This window comes from Pteronotus mesoamericanus, unplaced genomic scaffold (genome assembly GCF_021234165.1).
Source record: "Pteronotus mesoamericanus isolate MK-2021 breed Mesoamerican mustached bat unplaced genomic scaffold, CSHL_Meso_final contig_29, whole genome shotgun sequence".
In the NCBI taxonomy this organism is placed as follows: domain Eukaryota; kingdom Metazoa; phylum Chordata; class Mammalia; order Chiroptera; family Mormoopidae; genus Pteronotus; species Pteronotus mesoamericanus.
Window position 1 is genome coordinate 5893494 of NW_026555123.1, and position 26118 is coordinate 5919611.

The following is a 26118-nucleotide window of genomic DNA, read 5'->3' on the forward strand; positions in this document are numbered from 1 at the left end:
AGTTTACAATAAATATATTGTCAAATAATGTGATCAAATTTCAGATGTCATGTTTCCCTAAAAGAGTTACCTAGAACAGTGTTTGAAACCTGGGATATTTAAGTATTTCCTGAATTAAAGAGAAAGTGTGATCCTCATTTTGGGATGCCTACAGCTTTATCATAAATGGAAATTTGTAATAAATTGAAAGGAAACTTAATTTTATCTACCAACTTTATTACTTACCTATCAAATAGCTTTATGCTACATCTAAACCAGTTTAGCAGCGAATATCTACCCACATGTTATAGCTGAAGAGTCACCAAATAAAAATCTGCGGCAAACAGTCACACGAACCAAGAAGAAAAAAAGATTTCCAGGTTTTTATTTCTGGAGCTGTACAGGTATTAAAGTACAACAAATACAAAATAATGCTGAAAAAAATCAGTGTTTATGTACAAATATTAAAACCAATGCAACAATAGCAACTTCCTCTTGAACATCTGATACTAAAACTTGTTCTGATTGTCACTAATCAATCTCATACTCACAGGTGCTGATTTCAAACTGGGACTGTCGAGTCACTGCTTTTTTCCTAAGAGGAATTTTAGTATCTACCGTATTTAACAATAAAACTAATAGTTTCCTCCTTTTAGTGAAAAAATTAAGAACTTTTTAAAAAACATAGTCACGTCAATATTCTTATAAATTATTTCAATTTCCACTTGTAGACAATGTGCTTTGAAACTCTGGGCAAACAATCTCCTCGGTGGTCAGGTTTCTTCATTAGTTTACATTCAAAGTTGAAAGATTCACTAGAGACTTTGGTTAAACTAAGCAGAATCACCATGCTCTGTCAGAGCTGACGTTCTCGAATATTTACGCCCCTCAATTTTACAAATTAAAAGGAAATAATTGCACAATGCTTTGACCTAATTGTACACACTTCGGTGCTGCTGAAAGAGTGTCGAACGTCCTTCAAGTAAACCCGGCAGCTGACCGTGACAAGAGGAAGCCGGCCACGGAGGGCCACGTGGGAGCGGCTGCCCGTGGAGCAGGGTGCTGCTGCGGCCTCCCCCGCCCCGCGGGCCTCCCCCGAGGCTGTGCGCCGTGGACGGCGGCTGGCCCCGCAGCTGCTCACCGTGGATTTTTGGTTTGTTCATGTGAAAATAATGCAGGAAAAAAAAACCCAACAAAAAACAACAAAAAAAGAATTTATCACAGTTTGTTATAAGAATTGTGCTTAACACTTGATGATAAAGGCATTATTACTTCTTCACACGACTGCAAACCAGTTATTCTCACGCTCTGAAACGCAATTCTTCTAATAAACAGTAACAAATTCCGTGCTAAGATGCTTAAATGGAAAGGTGGAAAGACAGTAAATCCAACTTGTAAAAGAAAATTCAATAAATAGCTATTTTACATGGATAAAGTCATAGTGGTAGTTTATGTATGTCACATCGAGCATGCACAAAAATGGTATTATACATGGCGAAAGCAGTCAGAAAATAGTGAATTAGATCTAAAAAGATATGAAGAATTTACACATATATACAAAAATCTTGCAAATTATTGCCTCATTTTAACAAGGAATTAAAAGTAAACGTCACCAGCCAGCCAGCACTCTCTAAGAGGCTGAGCCAGATTGGCATTTAAACACCTATGAAAGTAGCTGGAATTTATTTTTCTCTCATATCATTTTCTGGATTTGGTCAAAAATGTTTATTCAAATACCTAAAGTGTCCATTCAGCTTGCTGACAATCAAACCTTTAGATGAGAAGCGGTCCCACCTTGTACCGAGACCCCTGCGATGCACAGGGACAGCGAGGAAGGCGCCGCAGCTCCCTGGAACAGCACGCAGGTGCCCCGTGGAGTCACTCACACAGCGCAGCCGCTGCGGACCCAGCGTGGATGTTAGAGGGGCAACGATGGAAGGTTACGGCTAGAATCTCACTGAATTATAGACGTACTGATTTTTATCAAAAGAAGCCAGGCCCGGCATGGAGGACACGTCACTGCACTGAGAGGCTGAGCACATGGACGGAACCCTCTGAGGGCGGCGCCCCACCTGGGCACCCACGGGAACGCTTGACTCCAGGGGTACAAGTCAGACCCACTTGAGGTTACTAATTCACCCACTTCTGTCCACTGCGCTCAACTACATTTTGTGGTACATGTGCTATACTGTGTAAACACTCGAAAGCAATCTTCATCACAATGCTGCAAAGAACAACAAGCACACACACCGTCCCGGCGGGGGACGGCGCTGCAGTTCACAGTCTGTGTAATAAATACCCTCCCTCTGCCCCCTCCCGTTGCCCTGCTCACTGGCACAGCTGAAGGGACAGCCACTGGCACAGGCCAGCCATGCAGCCAGGCGCTTAAGCTTTCTGCAAAACAACTAGCAGAAACTGAAAATTTTAAAGTGGTGCAAATTTTAAAAAAAGAAAATCCTGTTTTAACTGAAATATAAAAGCAAAGCTTATTGAGTCCTAACACTGTATTACCTATGGTTTGATGCCACCTTGTCACTCCACGGTGCTTGTCTACAGGGTGAACACGCCAAGGGTTCTGACTGGCTTCTCACTCACAGAGTTTGAGACACATCTACTTCAGATAGTAACTCACATTTTTCTTGCCAACTGTTCCAGCTAAACACAAGCGTTTAAATGGACTTCAAGGCGCTCCTGCATCACGTGTAAAATCTAGAAGCCCCACCTAAACAGTAACACTTTGAACTGCAGCGCTACCAGCACCTCAAAATGTAAACCCCACGCGCGGCAATGCCCACCCCAGGCTGCGGCTGTGCCCGGCAGCCGGCAGGAGCTGACCCATCAACGGCCGGTGCAATTTTTACAACTACCATCTCGACAGGGGTCTGCAGCCCATAGATGAAGTCACGCCGAGCCTCCCGACAGCAAGTGTGCGGCTCTGTGGAAGGCAGCCCAGACGGGGGTGCCGAGGCGGGGTCTGCGCGTCGTCCTCACCGCACGCGGCCCTCGCTGCTCTGTAAACCCAAGTGCTCTAGTTGAATAACATGAGAGAAGTTTCCATTTAAAAAAATCCTTGCATGTTTGTGCAGTTTAAAGAAACCTACCCCTGCTTTTATTTAATTAAGAAAACCAAAAAATGCTACATTTAGCAGGGCTCAGGACCGGTCCCTGTAAACATTGTGATTCCACTGCATCCGTTAGGGCAAAGGGAGTTCACACAAAGGGAAGCCACTCCGTCCAGTTCAGACACCTGTGCTGGTCTCAGGCCGGTGGCCCATCTGCAGATTTTCGCTCGGGGAGGAGAAGGGGACAGAGAGCCAAGGGATGGGGACGGGGTGCCAGGTGACGAGGAGGAGAGAAGTGGAGCGTGAAGCCGCACCCAAGTTCAGTCTTCGTCCCCAACTCTGCGGATCACCGTTCCTTTCCACATTTACGGACAGAAACGTGAATACTCTTGATAAATCAAGACATAGCTCTTGTACATGCCGACATCACTGATGTCGTAGTGAAGGCGTTCGCGCTTCCAGTGAAAGACTAAGCAAAGCTGACCCGCCCTTGCGTCCGCTGGCGCGGCGGGCCCGGCCCGGCCCGGCCGCTCACTCCGAGTGCAGGGCGGCGTGCGGGTGCAGGGCGCGGGCGCTGATGAAGCCATTGGTCTCGCCGGCGGACAGGCTGCCAAAGTCAGCCACAGACACGGCCATCTTGGCGCTGGCGATGTGGTGCGTGTGGTTTTCAAAGTCCACACCCAAGTTACTGACAGAAACTTCGTTCATAAAGGGTTCGGGAACAGCGATGCCCATTTTCAATCTCTTCGCGGGCCTTTCGGACTCCTCGCCGCAAAGGTTCATGGGGTTGAGCTCCGAGGGGTAAAATCCAGTCTCAAATAAGTTAAAACAGTCGCCCTCCCCGCTGCTGGGCAGGGCCAGCAGCTCCTCAGCGCCCACGGGCACGTGGCTCGCCTGCGCGCGCGGCGCGCTGCCCAGGGCAGGGAAGCCGTCGTCCAGGCAGTTGCCGTCTGCGGGGCTGCCACCGGGCGCCACGCCGCCAGCCAGGGCTGCAGGGGAGAGGAGAGCACTCTGAGCACCGGCCGCAGCCCTGCGGTAGGAGGGCGGGCCCCGCCTGCGCCACCCCGCGCGCCAGCCTTACCTGTCAGGTCCCCGGCGGCAAAGGAGCTGAGGAGGTTCAACGGCGGGTCGGGAACAGGCTCGGGGCGGTTGGGGGGCAGAGCAGGGGAACTGACCGTCCCGCCCAGGGCTTCCGTTTCATCCACCAACCGGTCCATGTAGTCCCTGAAAACACGCCCAGTGACTTTTGGCCGCAGGCCCCTGCAAGCTGTCCAGGCCAAGTCCCTGGGGTCAGGCCCGCAGAACTTACGTGACTCCAGGGTGGTGGTTGTACCGTTTCTTTCCAAATCTCGTCTGCTGAGCAAAGTAGTCATAGCGCTCGGATTTCTTCCACATGTAGTAGAACGCCACGCATTCGGCAACGGTTCTGGTTTTCACCTGACAGAAAAAGTTGAATTTTTATAAACAGACCCAATACTATTTCTTATTAACTTTTTTTCTTTTTACAATACTGTAACTTCAATCCATGGGACATTTTCAGAATTATGAAGTTATGAACATTTTATGATGCTACTTCCAAAAGTCCAACATTTGTTTTTTTAAACCAGAATGTATTTGTTTACAAAATAAACGTGTATCTAGACAGCATATTGCACCTTCACGGGAAGCCCTGGCACAACGATGCCCTTGCCCCCGCCCCGACCTCCCCGGGGCCCATCCTGACACGAGGGCCTGCCTGTCACGGGCTCCCCTGGCACCTGCCCGCTCGTGAGGCCACACGCAGGCCCCTCTCTGGGAGGAAGGACCACGGCTTCCTCGCACCATCAAAGGGCTCCCTGGCCCATACGAGACCTGGGGCCCCTGGAAACAGGGTTGGCGTCCTGCCGTGCCTGGGATTTGAGGCGATCAGGACCCGGAGCGCGGTTTCCCCTCCAGCAGGCCCTCGGCTGGCTCCTGGCCCCGCCCCCCCCGCCCCCGCTTGACAAGAACAGCAGTGAGAACCCGGAAGCCCCACCGTCCTGGCCACATGCCAGACCAGGGCCCCTCTGCCACATGCAGCTATGGGGGTGGGGGGACGCATGGGCAGAGGTTCAGGCATCCAGACAAGACACCGCATTGCCATCCGACAGTCACCTCTGCTGCCTGACTGGTCCCCAGTAGGGACATTTTAGTGCCTCTACCCCAATTGGTAGAGCATAATGTGATAAGGTAATAATACAGGGACAAGCTTTTTAAAGCAAAAACAAACAAAATATATAGTTTTCAATAAACATCACTAACTTACGTCTTTGCAAAGAACATAGGCTTCTTGGGGACAGAGACCTTCCCTGTCTTATTCACAAATGTATTTCTAAGTGCCTAAAACTACGTCTAGTAAATGACATAGGGCTTATTTATAAAATAAGTAGATAAATTTCATAAGTTATTGCAAAACTGATCTTTTGGGGGCAACCCAGGCTTTTTTAAAATCTCTTATCTATTAAACATGCCATTTCATCTTTGAGAAAACATTACGTTTTCATACAAACAAAAGCATCTATTGGAAGGTCTAGTGAATGCAAAAAAAAAAAAAAAAAAAAGGAAAAGGAAACACAAGACATACAGGCCGAGAAAAAGACAGGAAACTGTCTCTGTTCACAGATGACACGCTCATCTCATAGAAAATCCCAAAGAATCAACGAAACTACACCTGGAACTTATAAAGGGCCACAGCAAGGCTGCACAGTGCAAGGTCACCATGCAGAAACCCGCTGCTTTCCTCTAAACCAACAAGGACCCGTTGATATTGGAAATTAAAACCACAGTACCATTTATATGAGCACCGCTGGAAATGAAATACACAGATACAATTTTAACAAAATACACGCTAGATCTATGTAAGAAAGGCCACAAAACTCTGGTTAAAAAACTAGAACTAAATAAACAGTACATTTATGGATAGGAAGACTCATCATTGTCAGAATATCAGCTCTTCCAAACTTGATCTACAGATTTAGGGCACTCCTGAACAAATCCCAGCAAATTATGTATTAAATACTGACAAACGACTTTCAACGTTTATGTGGAGAAGCAACCCCCTCAGCCCCCAACACGACACAGAAGAACAAAGTCGGAGGACGGATACCCCTGACCTCCAGACCCACTAATAAAGCCGCAGTGACCAAGACTGTGTTACCGGTAAAAAATAAAATAAAAAACTTAACCGACAGAATTGACAACTGTGAAGTGAGGCCCACGCTGACAGTCGGCCGATGCCTGAGAGAAGGAAGGACAGCCTCTCGACAAACAGCGCCGGGCAACTGGACAGCCACATGCCAGGGAAAAAAACCCCAAAAAACAGAATCTAGACACAGACCTAATGTCTTCCAGAAAAAGTAATTCAAAACGGATGAGTCACAGGCCTAAGTGTAAAACGCAAAACGGTCAGCCTTTTGGGAGGCAGCGCAGGGAAACCCCGGACGGCCCTATGGGCGGCGGCGACTGTTCAGATCAAACGCTCAAGGCCCAACGTGAGGACGACACTCCAGCCAGACTTCAGAATCGAAAACGTCTCCTCTGCAAAGACACTGCTGAAGGAATGAGAAGACAGGCCACAGGCTGGTAGAAAACACAGGGTCTGGCACAAATAACGCCTCTTTTTTATGACAAAATCTTTTATTACAAAATCGTAAGCATGTAACTCTGTAACATAGTCATATCACCCTCATGCACACCGTGTGGCATTTTAGGTGACATGGTCACATCAACACTATAAATTATCACACCCATGTTATTACCCTACCAACCACCCTCAGGCAGGCACTTCCGCCAGACCAGGTATTTCCAAAACACGTATCTGATACAGCACTGTTACCCCAAATACACAAAGAAACCATAAAACTCAACAGTAAGGGGGGAAACACGCCTGATTAAAAAACGGGCTGAAGACCTTGACAGACAGGTCAGGGGACGCGCGGGCAGCTCAGGGGAGCATCCGAGAAGACACTCCACATCATGTGATCAAGGAAATACAAGTCAAACCAACAAGACGCCTCTGCACACGCACTGGAACAGTGTGACCCAAAGCCCGAACGCCCAGCGCTGGCAAGCTGAGCCCGTGGGACGCGCACGGTGCGGCCGCTGGGGCAGGCGGGTCGGCAGCTTCTCGCTGGGGAGCCGGCACCACACCCACGGGCGCCCCCCAGAGCAGGCGCGAGCTTCTGGCCAAGGGCAAACGCCACACAGACAGCTGTGGCACCTTCCTCTGTAACTGTCAGAGCCTGGATGTCACTGAGATGTCCTCTAAGAGGCGAATGGACCAATAAGCTGGCACAGCCACAGGTAGCAGAAACACGAGAAAGGAAAGGAGCTATCAAACCGCGGGGAGACATGCAGAAGTGCCAACGGCATGTTGCTGAGCGAAAGCGGCCGATCCGAAAAGGCCGCACGCCATCCGATCCCGGCTACGTGGGGTTTGGAAAAGGAAAGCCGCTGGAGAAGGGCACCGAGGCCCGTGGTTCCCGCGGGCTGGGGGGGGCGGGGCCAGCAGGCAGAGCACGGGGCTCCCCGGCGTGCACACGGGACAGTGCCGTAGTCAAACACCCACAGAACGCGCGACCCAAAGAGTGAACCCTACTGTAAACTCAGGACTTCAGCTAATAAAAATCTATCAATATCAGTTTATTAACTGCAATGAAAGTATCGCATTAAGGTTGTAATTTTTATAATTTTGGATTTAGAGGGAAGAGGGAAAGCAGCATCGCTGTGAAGGGAGGGACAGGGCTACCTGCCTGGACAGGAGCCGCACCTCGGGCTCCGCCACCCAGTGCTCCGAGCCGCACGTTCAGGGCACTCACAGAGGACGCTGGAGCCTGTGGAAGCTGGGCGGGGTCATCTACGGGAACTCTGTGTACTTTCTGATCAATTTTTCCCTAAACCAAAAACGGCTCTAAAAAATATAGTCTCTTAATTAAAAAGGAAAAGGCATAAAATATGGAACTACCCACCTAAACACTTCAGACTCTCATGCTCCTTTAGGATGAAGATGATGATAAATCAGACTTCAGCGAGACTTAATCATTCCAAACCACTAGCGCACACACATGCCCGCCCCGAAGTATTGTGAAAGACACTCCCAGAGCCGTTTTAGGTTCCCAACAGACTTACGCAGAAGGTGCAGAGTCCCCCACACCAACCCGCCCCCAGCACCCGCCAGAGGCCCATCCTCAACAGTTGCTGGGCTGCATAGCCGCGCCTCCCCGCCAACAGCCCGCGACTGCTCAGGCACCCTTAGCGCGTCGCCCTATGGATTTGGACAGAGGGGGGACGTGTACCCGCCTGGTGATCTCACTGCCCTGGGACCCTCTGTGCCCTGCAGAGTCATGGCTCCCTCCCTGCTCAAGGTGGAACCAGAGACTGCGCCCTGCCACCACGGTTCTGCCCCGCTCCGGCGGCATGGGCATGGGTCACACGGAGCGCGGCTTCTTGGGGCTGAGCTCTGGCTCAGTGGGACGTGGTGGGGATCCCCCGCGGCTCCTCGGGCTGGACGGCTGCTCGCTTTTCGGAGCCGCGTGAAATGCTAGTACGTGGACGGGTCACCCGCCCGTCTCCAAGGGCCTCTTCACTGCCTCCAAGTCCTGCCAGTCACGAACAAAATGGCTACGAAGGCCGATGTGAGAGAATGCGTGTGCCGGGGCTGCAGCTCCTCGGGGCAAGTGCGCACAGTGCGCCCTGGGCCCTGCGGAGCAGGCAAGCGGGCTCACGCCGCCGGTCCCCGTGCCCGTCCCTGTCCCCGTCCCTGCTGTGGCTGCGCCGCCGCCCGTCCTCACCAGCGACGGGGCTTCTGTCGCTCTGCACGCTCCCCGCGCTGCATGTCGTTAGAATGTCTTTGTTCTTTTAAGAACCAACGTTTCCTCAGCAGCTGCACTTCCTGCTGAAGGAAAACATTTCCGAGGCCACAAAGCCCTGAACAGCTGAGAAAGAAATGGACGTCAAGGAAAGCGGCAGGAGAGAAGGCCGCCTGCGGCCAGCAGGCCCGCGTTCCGCGCGCCGTGCGCGGTGGTGTCTGAGCGCGCGTCGCTGTCACGCCGGAGCGGGGCCAGGAACCGTGACCGCAACCAAAACCGCAGGGAGGTGTCGACCCGCTGCTGCTTGTTTCTCCACCCGCTGACCTGAAAATCAGTTGCTTGTGTTCATTTCGAGTCCTAAGTAATTTCTCTGTATTAATTTGCCTAACTTACCTTATTCTTCTGTATAAGATAAAAATCTTTTCCAAAAAGCACGAGTGCGTGCTCAAAGCTGCGACATTCCTCTTCAGTCCACGCAGTCATCCCCCCTGAGGGAATTTTAAAACAGAATTCATTGGCCTCAAGACTCCTTCACGGGAATCGCTGACTTACGTTCAGTATGCCTGCCATACAGACACTCTCTCACACGCACGCACGTTCTCTGGGTGGGAGATTTCTGCTCGGAGCACCAAAAGTATGAACACTGTAAATCTTATCAAAGAGTCTCGAACACCAAAATATAAACACTGGGATTTTTTTCCCTGCATGGTGGAGTAAGAATTTAATGTTTTTCTATAATTTATGCTCACTGTTGTTTTGATTTTTTTAAAACAAGGAGCACATATATTTTTTTAAGTTAAAAACATAGGTTTTTTACTTGAAAAAAATCAGCTTTATTTTGGTCTTGCATCATAACTGTAAGTTCTTTAAATAAAGACCATAAGTAGCCAATACATGTTTATCTGGAGCCGGCGTTCCAAGTGCTGTGCGCTGGGAACACGAAGGACGTCAGAGCCGCTCGCCCCTGGGTGCCCAGGCCCTGAGCCAGGTGGGTGCGGACAGGCCCCCCCAGGCAGAGGGGACGCTGGGCGCAGGCCCCCAAGGCCGCCCGTAGGGGAAGGACAGGGGAAGGCCGGCTTGAACTAGGGAGGAAACCAGTATCTTTGTTTTCCAGAGTTATGAGAACTTAAAACAATGTTTTTTCAAAGAAGCAACTTTTACAAGGAAACATTTCAATAGGGTATCTCAGCCTACAGTTTCAATGTGCTGTTTTCAGCTTTTATATTTTTCCAGGCCATTTCTGTACCGTCACTAAGTATTATTTCACTTGACACGTATTCAATGAAAGCTACGGGACCCGCGACCCGTGTCCATGGTGACGAAACACTGCCATTAAAGTGAACCATCTTCCTCGCACGCACAAAACCTAAGCATTGTAAAAATGTTGTTACGTAATTACTAAAAATACACTTCTTGCAATAAATGCAATGGCATATTCTAACTATACATGTTTTCTCTTTGAAATCTTTAATCTTCCATTTCCTGCCCATCCTCCCCACCCCCAAAAAAGAAAGAACAACTTCTTTTCCCCAATGAAATCATAAAATCGTTCTTTTGCATTACTTCGGGCATACTGTCATCCCTGGGGTCTGCTTTGTTCTGTAACTAGTTCTTCAAGAAAGTGGAGGTGACAGGGGGGGACTAACTTTATTTGAACAATCTCTGGTATGTCTAAAAATAGAGGGCAAGAGAAAAGAAGAAATTATTTGCTACGAAGATGAACAAAGACCTTACAAAAGCGTGAGAGGATCGTTCTGTCCCTCACGACGCGTGCTGCCCTGCCCCCGGCCGCCCCCGCCGCCCGCTCCTGCCCCGGAGGCCCTCACCTGGCGACGCCCGCCCGTGGCCGCAGTACCTCTCGATGGCTTCCTTGACATCATGGTTACACTTGAGAAGTTCGTACAACGCCTAGGAAAGGGAGGGAACGACTACTCAATAAAAATAAGCACAAGTTCACCCTCAGCAGCATGAAAAACCAGCCCAGTGCACAGCAGAGTCCTGGCGACCCCGGGCGGCAATGCTCTGACTCCGAGATGCTTGGGGGAGCGCCCGCTCGGACGTTCAGTCCCACGACCGCCCTGCAGACATGGGGACCCAACCAGGGCCCCGCCCACCCCCACGCCCCCCAGAGGGTCCACCGGCATCACCCCTGACTGTCGCCTGCCAGGGCCACCGAGCTGGGGGACCCCCCGTTCCGCACCACGTTCTGGAGCTGGAGGAGTCGGAGCTGCAGCCCAGCTCTTCAGAACCGACTCCTTCCTACGAGAGTTTTAACGAGGGCGGGAGGGGCGGGCACTTCGGTGGCTGAGGTTCACGGTGGTGTCAGTCATTGCCATCTCCCAAGAAGGATCCCATTTTTTTAAAATTGGAATTTCTTCCTATTAACTGTATGTGAAGTTACAAATATACTAAATAGAGTACATAGAAATGAATGGAAAATTAACTAACAATCCACCTTCCCAAGTAAATTTCAAGAAAGGCAAGGATGGCTCAATACTGGTAAACCTATACTAATTTCATGTGTTAATTTAACCTATTGGCATATTAATATCAATAAATTAACCATCAATGCATGAATTATCAACCATTAAAAAACCTCAACAGCTGCTAAAAAGGCATCTCATAAATTAGTGGCATTTCCAGTTTTGAGAGAACAGAACCATGGCAGCCGTGAGCGAGCAGGCGGCGCCCCCCCGCCCCCGGCGGCCACCGGGTGGGCCTGGGGCTGGCAGCCCCCGCGGCGACCGGGGCCCGCGGCTCACGTGGCCAGACTTGGCGCAGGAGCGAGAAGCAGAGCAACAGCAAAGACGGAATGAAGGTGAAAGCCCAGGGCAACGCCAGACTGGGAGCCCCAGAAGAGACAACGGAAAGCCACCGTGTCGGCAGCTCAGCAGCTTGAGGAAAGACCCAAGAAACAACGGCTGTCCCTCTGGATTAATGAGGTTCAGTTGCAAATATAACAGAGATCCCACTTATAATGGCACCGAGTACAAATTCATGTGAATGCATTAAATTAATTAGATGCATGCTGTGTTCAAACAAAAACATGAGTGATAAAAAAGGTCCAATACGTGAGGGTCACAGACCGCGTTCTCGAAGTGCAAGGGTTCACACTGAAGGTGCTAATTTTTCCAAAATTAGTTCACAGCTTTCGCGACCCCTCAGCACAAACCCCTGACAGGACTTCCTCTGAGGCTGAGGAGCCGGACGCTCAGCAGCATGGCTCCGCCCGCGATGCAGGAGCAGGTCTGAGTCCCCACCGCAGGCCCCATCCGTCAGCCTCACCAAGGCGGCAACGCTGCGTGGAAGGCAGAGGAGGGGCCAACGGATGTCGGGGCAAAACGGGGCCCCCGAAAGGGTCCTTCACAGGCAGCATTCCCAGCCCTGCCCCCCAATGACCAAGACGCAGGGCAGCTCGAGAATAACCCGAACACCTTTATCATAAATCTAAGTGTCCCACAGAGAAGGTTTAAGTGAGTGGCACTACAACCATAGAACAGAACACACAGTCATCCAGAAGGAAGTTTTAAAGAATTCTCAATGACAAAAAAAAAATAAGATTCAGTGGTTAAAGAACACAAAACAGCATCTAAAGATATGTACAAAAAAAACCAGAAAAAAAGACAAAATATAGTAGAGTCCTGAGATTTTTTTAACCAGTATTTTCCAAGTTTTAAAAACCCCTCAAAAAAGAAACGTCAAAAAATAAAAATAAAATAATAAAGACAAACAGACACCCAGCTGACATGCACGGAACACGTGAGAGAGATTTAAGCCCGTGGAGAAGACCCCACGCGCGGCCGCTGTGCCCGCAAGGCTGGGCGGGCCCACCTGCTCATTGTCCCTGGTGAGTGCGCCCGCCACGCCCCGGTCCGCCGCCTTCTGGCCCCCTGTCCTCAGTGAGGCCTCCACCAGGTACTCCCTCACTCTGCTCTCCAGGACCACGCCAGGGCGCCACAGCAGCTGGTCTTCCTGGTCGCACCCTGGGGACACGGGAACAGTGAGCACATGCAACAGCACACGCAACAGCACACACAGAGCACGGACGCGGCCCCTCCCCGCCGGCTCCTGCCAGGCGACACCTGCGCCCCACTGTCTGGCAAGTGCGCCCTTTCCTCAGCAAAACTTTAAAAATGTTTTAAACTTTACGAAGAACAAGCAGCGGCTAAAGCAGGCGGCTTTTTCAGTGGCTGCATCTATAACTGGTCAGAGGCGCGCTCTGCCCCTTGACGTCGAAGGCAAACCCCGCGACGTGGCTCCCAGCTCCCAGCAGGGGTAGGGGGACCTGCGCGAGCTCGTCAGTAGCTGCACGGAGCTCCCCGCCGAGCTCCCCGAATGGCTCTGCAAAATGTCTAGCACTAAAAATTGACCAAACAAATAAGTAAAAACTAAAACATCTGACAATAATGAAATACCTAAGAAAGGCCTATTTTTCCTTTATTGACTTCCTCCCCAAAGTTGAATTTTTATTTATAGAAGGCAGAGTAATCAAAAGTGAAAAAGAGAGACGTAAACTCGCCACGCTCTCCTGAAGAGGCTGGTGTGCGAACGAGCGCACTGCCGCTGACGCGGGCGCGCATCCGGCGGGCGGACGCCCACGAGCCCCAGGCGCCCCCGAGCTCCAGGCACAGCCGCCCTCAGGGGGAAACGAGTGCTCGGCGGGCAGCCGCCTGCACGGCGGGGACGCGGCCAGGGCGCCAGGCTCAGGGCTACGGACAGCGGCAGTGCCGCCCCGGCAAGCGGGAGAGTCAGCGCGGGGCGTGGCCGCAGCACGGCTTCTGGGACCAGTCGCTCTGCTCTTTGGTCAAGACTGACACAGGTGGGAGAGTTCGGATTTGCTCCCTCCCGGGACAGAGAAGGTGCCCCTTCCCTCCTGGGTGTGCACAGAGCTGAGGGGCCCAGGTGCCCTACAAGGACCCGCAGGGCGTGGGGCTGTGGAGCCGCCAGGCCAGCTGAGGGCGGCAGCTGCTGCCGGCTCCTGGACAGCTGTCCCCAGCATTCGGAAGGTGGCCCAAGGCAGTGGAGTTGCTAGGACGGCCTCAGCCGCTGGCTGGGGTGACTGGCCCTCCCTGCCTTTCCGTGGGGACAACCTGACCCAGAGGAGAGAGGAGCGGGAGACCCGCTGTGCTGCCGCCATGACCCCACAGGACCGAGCCAGCCCTCAGGGGCACGGTCACACCGCACGGCCACCCCGGCCGCCCAGCCTGCACACGGGTGCCGCGCGCTTCCACTCCCCGCCCCGCCCCCGCTTGCAGAACACGCCGCAGCTGGGGTCCGCCCGCACGGCGGTAGGTGGCGGCCACGCACGGCCCCACGGTCCACCGCCTCCTCTCGGGGGCTGGGCAGCGGCCTTCCTGGCCTTTTTCACCCAGGAGCTTTCCTCCCAACGGGCCGTGTCCTAGCGCTCGCGCTCTCCCGGGACGAGGCTCTGCCCACCTCCGCCCGAGCCAGAGCCGCCAGCGGCGGAGCCCTGTGCAGCCAGGGAGGGCGGCGCGGCCAGCGCGCTGGAGCCAGGCCCGCGGCCCCGACCCAGGAAACTCTCTGTGGCCAGGGCCGCGTCCTCCTCAGGCAGCTCCACGGGCGCGTTAAGCGGCGGCCGGCCGAGCAGCCCCGGATCCTCGCCCCTCACCTCTCTCCTCACCGCCGCCGCCGTACTCGCCGAGGTAAGGGGGGATCTCCGCCTGGTACTGCAAGCCGATCATTATTTCCTACGGGAAAACGACCGATTAGAGAAACACGCCCCCGAACAACTTCCAACTCGTGACTCAGCGACTGCAGAAACCGCGTCACATGGTCAAGAAATTCCTTACATCGTTTAAAAAGCCACATCAGTACTTGAGTCCACATGGTCGCTCCGTCGTGACGGTAGCTCGACTCACCTTCCTCAGGTCTTCGGGCGAGTTGCCGCCGTCCGTCTCCGCGTCCTCTGCCTCGGACTCCTTGTCCCCATCACAGGTGGTGTTTGCTGAGGAGGAGAACATTAAATTCCACAACGTTGGCATCGCCTGGTTTTGCAGCACGCAGAGGAGTCCCTGGCGCCTGCCCGGACTTCCTAAAACGTGCCGACTCCACGAGGGCAGCACGGAACCTCACGCGCTATCCTCCCGTTTCTGACCCGAGACGAGACACGGAAACGCTGAGAGGGTGGGTGCAGGGGCCACACCAGACGGAGAAGAGCCGTCCTGGGCCACACAGTAAATGCACCGTGACGTGTAATCACACAAAAATCTCCTGTTTTAAGTAAACTTAGGATTTCGTGTGGGGCCACACTCAGGGCCGTCCTGGGCCGTGGGCTGGGTGCCCCGAGACCCCTTCTGGTGGCCTGGCGCCCGGCCCAGGGGTGCAGACCACGAGGCCGCCCCGAGGGGAGAGGCCATGGGCCGCACAGGGCCGCACGGCTAGGTCTGTGTGTGCACGTGTGTGTGAACTAGTGAACCGAACAGTCATACCATAAAAAGGCCTGTGAAGTAAGTTGCACCTAAGAAATTATTTCTGTGCAAAGACCTTCTAAATATTACTGATACACATTAAGGGGCAACACCAGGGACTAGAAACAAAATGATTAAATCACTAAAAGTAAAAAATACATTTTGAGCAACTGATAGTTTTTAAAACATGAGCATGAGGGCCTTTCAAAAGTCCAAAACCAGCCCATGAAATTTCAAGGTTGAACCAGGACTGATCACCACAGGGACAGCTGACCTCGATCTCGATAAGAAGGGTTATATTCTTATTCAGATCATAATAGCATTTTATTGCAATCATGTAAAAAAACCAAGACTATTTTGACAAGCTACTCAATGCGGCAAACCACAGCCGCGCCGGAGCGGCGGCCTCGCGCCTGGCAGGCAGGCCGCGCCCTTACATCGCAGCGGCCGCGGGAAGAAGTCGGAGGCCTCGTGGGGCGTCACGGACGGGGTCAGGTCGTCCGCCGAGGACTGCGTCTCCTCGTCGTCCCCCGACAGCAGGTCCTTTGCGATCTCCTCCTGTGGGGACCGGGTGTTAGGAATGCCGTCATCTCGTCCGTTTTTTTAAAATCTTTTCATAACACCATTTACAGACGTTATTATGCTATTGTAATTAGGAACTAGTTGAAGCTCCTTTAGTTTTGAGAGAATCTGAAATTCTGTAATTTACTTCATGTAAATATTTAAAAACATTTAAGACTTAATTACACTTAATAACTATACTATTACACATTTACAACAATTTGCCTAATTTGTGACTATGCAAAAAGCTTATCTGAAGCAGCAAACTAATTTTCAGTGACTTTAAAACAAAAATAATCTTGCTAAGTGGTTAACAAACTCACTTTCTGCCAAAATAAACAGTCAGCTCTCAGCATCTGAGGGTTTCACGCCCACAGTTCAACCAACAGGGGATCAAAAATACGGGGAGAAAACGCCCGCTGTTGCCGTGCCCCAGGCAGCCGGGCCGGGGCAGGGCAGCCTGTCCGGGCACGCAGGCCTCTTGGTGCGCTGCCCTGCTGCGCCGCGGCGTGCGGGCCAGAGCCAGGGCAGGCGGCCTGCGGCACGTGGGCGGGCGCGCGTGCCATTCCACCGCGGGGTCGGAGCATCCTCGGACGGACGTGGGGACTCAAGGGTCCTGGGCCCAACCCCCTGCCGCCCGCCCCCCTGCTGAGGGAAGACTACGGAACAAGCCCAAAGCCTGGTGAGTCCGCCCTTCCCATACGGCGGGAGGTCCGGCTAATGAGTGGCCCTGGCCAGACACTGGTGGCCGTGCAGGTGCGAACCCAGCCAGAGCGCAGTCTGCCCGGCGGCTGCAGTCGCAGGCTCTGTGGCACAGCCATGCCTTGTTCAACTGAGAGGTGGGAAAGTAACTCATAGGAAGAGGTTCCAAGAGGTGGGCTCCTCTCCTTGCCTGAGACCAGGAGGCGAGGGAGGCTCCCAGGATCCATCTGCAGAGATGGAGTGATGGACATTCCTCCGCGGGGACTGGGCCTCCCCCGCAGCCGGCCTGTCAGCGATGGGTCCCTGGACATGAACCTGTCCCCAGCCTCCCCCGCCAAGTCAGCGCAGACTGAGGCCCCCGGGGGACTCCCTGATCAAGGCCAGTCAAGGGCTCACAGGATCAAAGAGGTGAGGGCAAGACCTTCCTTGGGCAGAGTACGTCGGCACAGGGACGACGGGAAAGACGGGGGTGGCGGAGTTAGGAAGCCACACGGCTTTCACAGCGGTGTAGTCACAGCCAAGTGACACACAACTCGGCCACCAAAGTGGGAGGAGCAACAGGCCAATGAGAAGTTCACACTTCACAATTAAAAACCCTTTAAGTTCGGGGAAACTAACGGGCAGTCAGCGGCGGCGGACCAGAGCGCCTTGTCCGGACGGCCGCACTCACCTTGTCCAGGGTCATGTCGGGAAGCTCGTCGGCCAGGCCGCTCGGCGAGCTGTCCACGCTGGCGTCGGCGACGGCGGGCAGCGCGGGCTCGCAGCCGTAGAAGGCCAGCAGGTCCTCCAGCGGCATGCTCCCCTCCTGCGGGGCGGCAGACATGAGTGCGGGTGCCCGCCCCGACGCACACGCCCCCCCCCCAAGGCCCCCGCCAGGTGACAGGCTCGAGCGCCGAGAGCCATTGTTAATGTGGTCACAACAGCCCAACAGCCAGCCTCCCGGTTCCCATTTTCCAGGGCGGCCTCACTGAGACGTCCCGCAAAAACATTCCCAATCAATCAACAACCTCGTGTAATAGTCAGCTCTTCTTGGTGATTAACAGTTGCCACTTGGTTTATTTATTCTGCACATTATTAGAAGAAGACACCCGATGGGAAACCCTTGCTGAACATTTACTAACACCAACAATATTTACTGTGAATGTTCATAACACAGTCATCCTTTTGTGTTCCTACTACGCTAGCTACCTGTTTTGGTTTTATTTTCCTAAACCATGTACTGAAGGCTGTATTGTTACCACCACCTTACAGGTGAGAAAACGGAGGCTAAGCTCTGGGTTCGAATCCCAGCGCTCCAGTTCTCAACCGGCCATGCCCTAGGGCGGCACCAGCCGCAGGCCCGCCAGGCCCTGAACGCGCACGCGCTCAGCGGAGTGCGACCACCAGGCGGTGAACTTCGGGCATCCCTTTAGAAGGACGCGGGTCTTCTCAATAAACACACTGAAAAACTTTTTGGAGATTCGTGACAATTTAAAAAGACTCGCAGACAAACCTTACCATTTTCTTTCTCCAGCTTTTATAAGAATATGGTATATGATACATATAACATACAAAATACGTGTTGACTGTTTTCTGTAAAGCTTCTGGCCAACAGTGGGTTATTAGCTAATTTTTTAGGGAATAAAAAATTACACATGGATTTGATTGTGCAGAGGGCTGGGGGTCAGTGCTTCTAACCCTCCCACTGTTCAAGGGTCAACTGTATTTCCTTTGAAAATTTTAATTCAATTACTAAAATGTATAGAACTATTTATAATTATTCAAATAAATAACTTTAAGAAATACGTCCATGGGCGGGTTACCCTGTTAAACATTTTCACGAGCCTATGCACGTCCTTGAAGAGGCTCGAGTTCACAGCCAGCTGGGCCCCCTCAGGGAACGCGCCTGAGTCACGCGTGGCCAGGCGGTGGGGGGGGGGGGCGCGCGTGGAGTCACCACTGGGCACCGTGTGCTGGGGGCCGGAGGGCTCCCGCAGTGCCCGCCGAGAGGGAGCCGAGCGGACAGGGATGGGGTCCCCAAGAGGCCGCCTGCCACTTGCAGGTCCCACCCTCACGCCTGTTGCCGTTCCTGGCGGGAGGAAGTCCATCCTGAGCGACCTCGGGGAGGGCGGGCAGGCGTGACCCCCGGCCACTCCATGTGGCCCACAGAACCCGCTCCGCCCAGGACAGAACCCGCAGGGAGCCGCGCAGGCTGAGCGGCCGGCCAGGCTGGGTCGGCCTCCTAAACGCCTCGTCTGCCAAGGACCTGGGTTTCGCACCCGCCGCTCCTGCCCCTTTGGGGCGCAGCCCTCCCCGGGGGCTCATACGGGTCCCGGAGGCGGTGCCAGCGGCGGCGACGGGCCAGTTCTCCAACACCTCACCACTCAGGTTCCGTCCCCGAGCCACACAGAGGGCACGGTCGTGCATTGGTGGCCCGGCCCGCGCTCCCCTCGGCGCAGCAGCTGCGGGCGCAGCAGCGACACGTGTGGAAAGCCCCTGCTGCCAAGGAGCTCCGTCTTGGGGGGAAAAACTGGCGAGTGAACAATCAGAGTCAGCTCTGGACCTGGGCTGTGCGCTGGTGGCCCCCGGGACGGAAGGCGGACCCCCAGGGAGGGCGGGTCAGCCCTGCGCAGGAGGCGGCCTGGCAGGCGGGCCGAGTCCCAGAGGTGTGCGACCAGGCGTGGGAAGCACCGGCTCGGCAGTGGCCGGGCACCAGGAGGCCCCTGAGCCGGCGTGAGCACACGCTGCCGGTCCCGCCCTCCGACGACTCACAGCCTGAGGGCCCCCCGACGGGCGCAGACGGGCAGTGCCCCCCGCAACGGACGCGAAAGGGCTCCGTGGGCCCTCAAATGCCGAGCCACAGGGGCGCGCACGTGTGCCCTTCGCTCCTGGCAACGGGCAGCCGCTGGCGAACGACCACAGGACCACCTCCCCTTTCTCTACAAAGGCTGGGCCCCCGCGGGCAGTGGGGGGCGGGGGGGCAGGGAGCACGAGACGCCGCCCGCTGGCCAGGGGATGTGAGCGGGTTCCCGGAGAGGAGGCGCACCTGAGACACAGCCGGCGGCGTCGCCAGCAGGGGCACCCAGGGACAGGCAGACACGCGCCCAGTGGGACGCTGCCCGGACAGAGCTGAGGCTAAAAAGGGCTCCACAGGGGACGCGCGGTAGGTCTGAGGACTAAGGGACACCAAGAGGGACAGCCTGGTTGGCCCGGAGCCCGGAGGGCTAGGGCAGGGGCTGGGGCTGGGGCTGAAATCGGCAGCAAAGCCCCAGGCGGGGACCCGCTCCCCGGGGGAAGGGACAGAGCAAAGTGAAGGGGCGGGGCCTTCTTCCAGGAACTTCCAGGTGCGAGGACCTGCAGGCAACGGGCAGGCCTGGGAAACCTAAAGGCGATTCGCACTCCGGAGGTAACGCCCTCGGGCACAGCATGCGCCCGCCCTAAAGAAGGATCCCAGCGAAATTAAGAAACCTGACTGTTGACTGACCTGACAGAGTCAGCAAAAGCGACACTGAGTCTAGAGGGATGGCCCCTTCTGGCGACACAGCCGGAGCACCAGGGCAGGAGCACAAGGCCGCGGGGGTAGGGGTGGGACTGCCGGGGAGAGGGCGAACTGGGCTCGAACCTGGGGAGGCTCGCCAGGGCCGACGCGCCGGGGACACCCCCGCCGCAACGTGGGAGGCAGGACAGGCCCGGCAACCCGGCCGCAGGGGACGCAGCGAGGAGAAGGCAGGTCTGGTGACTTGGGTCGAGTGTCAGAGAGCAGCCCAGGGAGATGCAGGCGGACATGGCCTCCTCCCGCTGGTCAGCCAGCGGCCGCTGGGGGCAAAGCACAGAGGCCCGCAGAGGACGGCGAGGAGCGCGGCGCTGGGCCGGGGGCTGCGCACGTGTCCCTGGGGGATGGGGGGGCAGCCGGGGCGCAGGCGCGGGAGAGCAGCCCGGGGCGGGGCCGGGGCGCAGGGACGCGAGGACGCGAGGGTCGGCCGCAGAATGTGCGTGGGGGGCCAACAGGAGGGCCCGGGGGTCTCTTGGGAAACCCTCTCGGGAGGCACAGCGCAGGCCCCACTGGCGAAGGCGGCCGCCCCAGGGATGACACCGCACAGGCCCCTCGGGGGGCTGGCCTGGTGCCCAAACCCTGACCCGACCCGACCCGGCGCGCCCCACCCCGCAGGAACCCCACGCACGGGCTTCCTCCCGGAGCCCAGTCACAAAGCTGGGAGAAGCGTCCCTTCAGGAGGCGTCCGGTGACGCCCCGCCAGGCTCAGCAGGCACCCCGCCCTCCCAGCGGCTCACCGCCGACCGCTCGTCCTTCTTAGCACACGACACTGAAGTCTGTGTGCCCGCCCACCCCACACTCGACGCGAGCTCAACTTTGGGGGCGCGGTCCGCAGGCCCAGGGCCCGGCAGGGGCAGGAAGGCCCCCAGCAGCAAGGCCGGCGCCGGACTCTGGGCGCGCGGGCCTCTGTCCTCACCGGCAGCTCGTGCTTTATCATCGCCCCTTAAAGCAGCAACAGGCAAGGCTTTTCTCCCCGAGGACCTCCTCCCAATTTCTCTCTCTGCTCTCTAATATGTTTGGCTTCCACAGATGTACCTATTTTTTAAAGGATTAAATCTCACTGCAACTATGCTGGATTAATTTGCCAAGTGAATAGGCATGTTTAGAAAACGCGGGTCTAGCAGAGCAAGCCTGGGGTCCCAGCCCGGAGCCCCGGGGGCCCCTGCCTTCTGGCTCCCTGTGTCCTGAGAGGGGGAGCAGCCCCCCCGCCTCACGAAGTCAGCAGAAGAGGTTATGGAAGACGTGTGCTTCGTCGTCTTCAAGAAAAGGGAGCACGAAAACGCCAAGTTATTATTATTAGTCCATGGTGTTCCTGAAAGGTGCCATTACCCTGGACTGAACAGAGATGTGCAAATAAGGTTAACGTATTGAGAAGTACAATCAGAGGTTTTTCAGGACGATTCCTGTGCAGGCCTCTCTTTTCAATCCTGGTATAAATACGTGTTTAAAATCCAGTTTGTTTGAATTTACACTGGTTTTGAACTTAAAAAGCTATGAACGACATTTACTCCTGCCAACTTTTAAAAAGATGATGGGGGGATAGAAAATGGGGCATCATTGACTCACATTTTAAAACAGGGCAAACCCTCTCTCTTCTAACGTCCTTACTCTATTCTACAAGACAGCACGTCCGCAGACGGGGCAGGCCCCCCCGGCCCCCGCGTCCACGGCAGCTCGCGGCAGCTCGACACCCCGCCCAGGACAGCGCGGCCCAGCACCTGGCCACAGGGTGGGGGCCAGGGCCGGCCAGGCCACAGCAGGCTGGACGGCCACAGCCCGCCTGCCATCGCGTGCCACCCTCACTGGGCTGGCCGACGCTTAAAACAGGTTAGCAGATAGAAAATCGTCTTTAAAAATCAAACAAAACTGCACTTATGAGGCTATGCTCCCGAACGACGGGGAAATCAGCGTTGCTCAGTGCGGCCGGCACGGACCGGCCGACGGCCCGACAGCCGACAGCCGACAGCCGACGGCAGCGTTTCCCAGCCTTCGCCGGGAGGCCGGCCGGCCCGTACCTTCTCCAGGTCCTCGATCCCCGCGCGGAAGCCCTTGCCCGCGGCTGTCACCTCCTCCTCCTCCAGCGCCCTGTCGTCGTCGCAGCTCTGCGCCAGCGTCTCCGTGGAGGGGTCGAAGTCATGGTCCTCCGAGGACAGAGACCCTGTGGGACGAGAGGGGCGCAGTCGTGTCACAGGTCCAGGTGGCCACTCACGGAAGCTGCCCCCTCCACAGTCACCAAGTGGGACCGCTGCCCTGGACAGACACCTGAGCCGGTGGAAGGGGCGGGCGGAGCGGTTTCACGGCGCTCCCCCAAGGACGGCAGCCCCCAAGGGGGAGCCTCGCAATACAGCGAAGTGATTCCTAGGTGACTGATTCTAAAAAATGTTCTCAAAGAAATGCCAAACTTGCTTATGAGGTTTAATACATTTGTCTAAAAGCAAAGGAAAAATGGCAGAAAGATTAAAAATCAAAGATTCCAAAAGAATCTGCTACATGCTGAGGGTAAACACTTTGGGAGAAGCGAATATAGGTGTTACCCAAATCCCAAACTTCAGTTAAAAGTGCAAAATACAACAGAAATTTGGCTTTGAACATGCACAAGGTTCTGTGAGGCCCCACGCGGCAGCCTAGCCTGGTGCAGCCTGCCCCCCCCCCCCCGGGCCGCCACCACGCTCAGGCCCCCGGCCCGCGTGACGCAGGCGTGAGGGTGCACGGACACGCTCTTCTCGGGGTCACGACAAAGAATGCGGAGGGTGACACGAAGGGAATCTAGAAAAGTCACAGGTTCTGAAAGACACAGCCCGTTGCACGTTGTTTTGGTCAATTCATAGTTGCTTGTATAATTGTAATACATTTTAATGACAAATATGAAGTTTTAACGAGATACTCTGAAAACAAAGTGGAAAAATAAATAAGATCCATAATCCCAAGAGAATGAAATCAAATGATGAAAAATGGATTTTCTCCATGTGTTTTGCTCCAGAATCTAATTCAATTAGACTAGCGACTCTCAGAGCCAGGAGGGAAGCCTAAGAACCCTGGCGTGGAGGAAGGGAGGAGTGGACAGGCACACACTCAGCAACAAAGTTTGATCTCTTTCTAGTCAAACTATTTAGCATTTTGAAATTTCAAACACTTAAAGACAGCATGACATCACTAATATAACACTGAACCAGACCTAGGATTTTTCACTACGGAAAAAAACAGACATATAAGTCAGTGTTTTTGATTGAGTTTGGACAATTGTCATCATTTGCTCAAAAAAATACACACATGTAATTTCTATAGGGCTTTATTCTTTAGGAGATTTGTATCGTGTTACTTTCTTGTGTTAAAAGGATTATCTGCTCATTTTAAAATCTGTGAAAGCATAGGTGGATTAATTTAACTTTAAAGGAAAAGTGTTATTAAATAGCTTAAAGCAGAACACCCCCCTGACAGTGTCCCCGAGGCAGCCCTGGGGCCTCCGTGGCCCCACGCCCCGCCCCCCAGGGCAGGGTCCTGCCGGCCGCGCGGTCCCCACACCCGGCCTCGCTTGCAGGCTCTGGTCACCATGGAAGGCACCAGTAACAGCCAGAAACGAGGGGCCCCGGGGTCTCCTCCTGGCTTTGTCCCTGGCTTTCGGGGACCTGAGGCGAGGCATTTAAACTCTGGGCCTCTGGCCAGTGGTTCGCGTGTCAAACACACGGGGTTGGCTTCCATGACCTCAAGTCTCTCCCAGCTCTAAAATTCTCTTTAAAATCGACTCATCGATTGAAAACAGATTATAAGTTTGTTTAGAAACCAAAACCACACCGTCATTTTGCCTGTCGAGATTGCAGCGTCTTAACAGCAGTGATAGAAATGGAAAAATCCCATTATCATCCAGATGTTTGGCATCATGCACATGGAGATTCTTTTCCTGAAATCAGTTATAACAAAGAGATGTTTGTCTAAAATTACAGAAACGTCCGAAAACGATTTTAAACGTGAAGACGTAGGCAGTTAAAGTAGCCACGAACTCTTGTCCTTGGTGTGAACTACTTTACGATGCCCTGCGCGAGGACTAAGTGAGGCCTCCCAGGGGGACTGAACACCGAGCCCCACGCCAGGACCGCCGGGCAGCAGGATGTGGGGGCCCCCGCCCCGCCCGACTGGGCGCTTCTGCGCAGCCAGGCCCCGGCGCCTGCTCCCGGGGAACCCAGGGAGCTGCGCCCAGTCGGACAGAGGCTGCCTGCAGGCCGGAGGGGGAGGCGGCAGCCTCGAGGGGCTGGGACCGTGAGAGGTGCAGAGAAAGCTCCGCTCCCGTTTCAGCAGCGCAGGCCGGGCCCTCACCAGGGACGGTGTCAGGGTCCCCACCCCCGGACGGGCGGCAGCGGTGCCTGTGCGCGCAGTTCGTGCGCGTCCCCGGGTCTCATCACATCCTCACAGGGAGCGCGGCACCCCAGGGCTAAGGGTCCGCGCGCTGGACGGCCTGGCGGCCCTCAGGCGGCCACCGCCACTCCCACGCGCGACCTGGCGGTCCCGCGTTTCTCCTGATTAAGGCAGCCTCACCCCTCAAATTTCCATTAGGACACAATCGAAAGACATCTCCCAACACTGAAAAATGTACAAGACAAAAACCGGGGGTGGGGTCCTTGTAATTATCAATAGCAGCCCCAGCGTTCTAACAAATTAAGAGTCAAAAGTTACATCTACGCTCTATTTCCGAAGTTGTGGAAAGATGATTTTGGATTAACTGTTTTCTGCTCCGAGAAAAGAACACGATGTGTTAGAATTAAAGCACAGTTGTCTGTCATCTGCCTTGTAACACGGTGTTTTCTTAAACAAGAAAAGAAAAAGAGAATAATATAAAGGCATGAAAACGGAAAAGATGATTATTGTAATTCAACGGTGTTGCCGGAAGGTTGTTATTCCGGGCTGATCACAACTCAACTACCAAAAACGGGCACTCAAACTTAAAAACAAACGACGCAGGACAAACTTTTGTGGGAAAACCTTCAGCGGCAGGTCTCCTACCCCGTCACCCGGGGGACCCGCAGGAGAGGTGAGGAAACAGGACACACCTGGGCTGGAACTCCCGAAAGAAGCCTGCGAGGAGAAGAAAGCGAGCGGTCAGCGGGGCGGCCGGCGCGGCGGGCGGAGAGGCCGCCCGCCCGCCCCAGCGCGGAGGAGACCCACCCGCCGCGCTCGCCCCGGGCCTTCCCGGCCCCTCCCGGCCCCCCTCTCGAGCGCCCGACGCGGACCCGAGTCTAACAGGCGGGTACTGCCGGCCTGGGCGCTCAGCGAGTTACAACCGGAGCAGTAGGGTCCGCAACCCCGGCGCCACCCCGCACCTCAGGTCCCCGAACCCCTCGGCTGCCCGGTCCTGTCCTGGTCCCCCGGCACCTGCGCACCCCGCGCCCGGGGCCCCAGTCCGGGCCGAGCGGAGGCCGGAGCGCAGGCGGACCGTCTCCCCAAACGGGAGCGGGAACGCATCCTCCGTGCGGAGTGCGGGGACGCTGGTCCCTCCCGGGGGTCCTGTCCCCTGGCCTCCTCGCCACCCCCCTCCCCGAACCCCGGCTCACCGGTCCCGGGGGACGCGGCCGGCAGCCTGCAGGGGACAGGGCCGCCGAGGGCCCCGGAGCGCAGGGCGCAGGGTGTCCGCCGGCCCCGCACCTTCGGGTTCCCGCATCCCGTCCTCCGCTCCCCTCTGCGCCCGCAACCTGGACCCCGCAGCCGGAAGCCGCTCCTCCCGCGGGCAGTGTCGCGGCCCCGCCGCCGCCCCGCAGTCCGCCCGCAGGCAGCGCCCGGGCTCCGCGTCTGCCCGCGGCCCCGACTCGGCGCCGTCCCCGGCCCGGGGCTCGCCGCCCGCCGCCCGCCGCCTCCGCCCTCCCGCCCGCCCGCCGCGGCCTGGTCCCGCCGAGAGCCCGCGCCCGCCCGCCGCCAGAGACGCGGGCGGCCCGGGACGCCCAGGCCAGCCGGGGACGCAGGGACGCCGGGCCGCTCGGCCGCCTCCCGCCGGGCCCCGCTCACCTCCGCCATGTTGCTGCCTTCAGGGCGAGCGAGCGAGC

The 26118-nt window shown here is 55.4% G+C and overlaps 1 protein-coding gene across 1 annotated transcript; it reads right to left on the reverse strand.

The window, feature by feature from the left end:
- Positions 1-1101: 1101 nt before the first annotated feature.
- Positions 1102-26118, reverse strand: MIER3 (MIER family member 3). The gene is made up of 13 exons (XM_054575354.1): positions 26081-26118; positions 25132-25156; positions 22105-22247; positions 17228-17362; positions 15732-15852; positions 14746-14831; positions 14496-14574; positions 12698-12849; positions 10693-10774; positions 9260-9354; positions 4351-4478; positions 4123-4265; positions 1102-4030 (listed from the first exon to the last, which is right to left on the reverse strand). The coding sequence occupies exons 1-13, from the start codon at positions 26087-26089 to the stop codon at positions 3573-3575; spliced, it is 1656 nt and encodes a 551-aa protein (XP_054431329.1). The 5' UTR covers positions 26090-26118; the 3' UTR covers positions 1102-3572.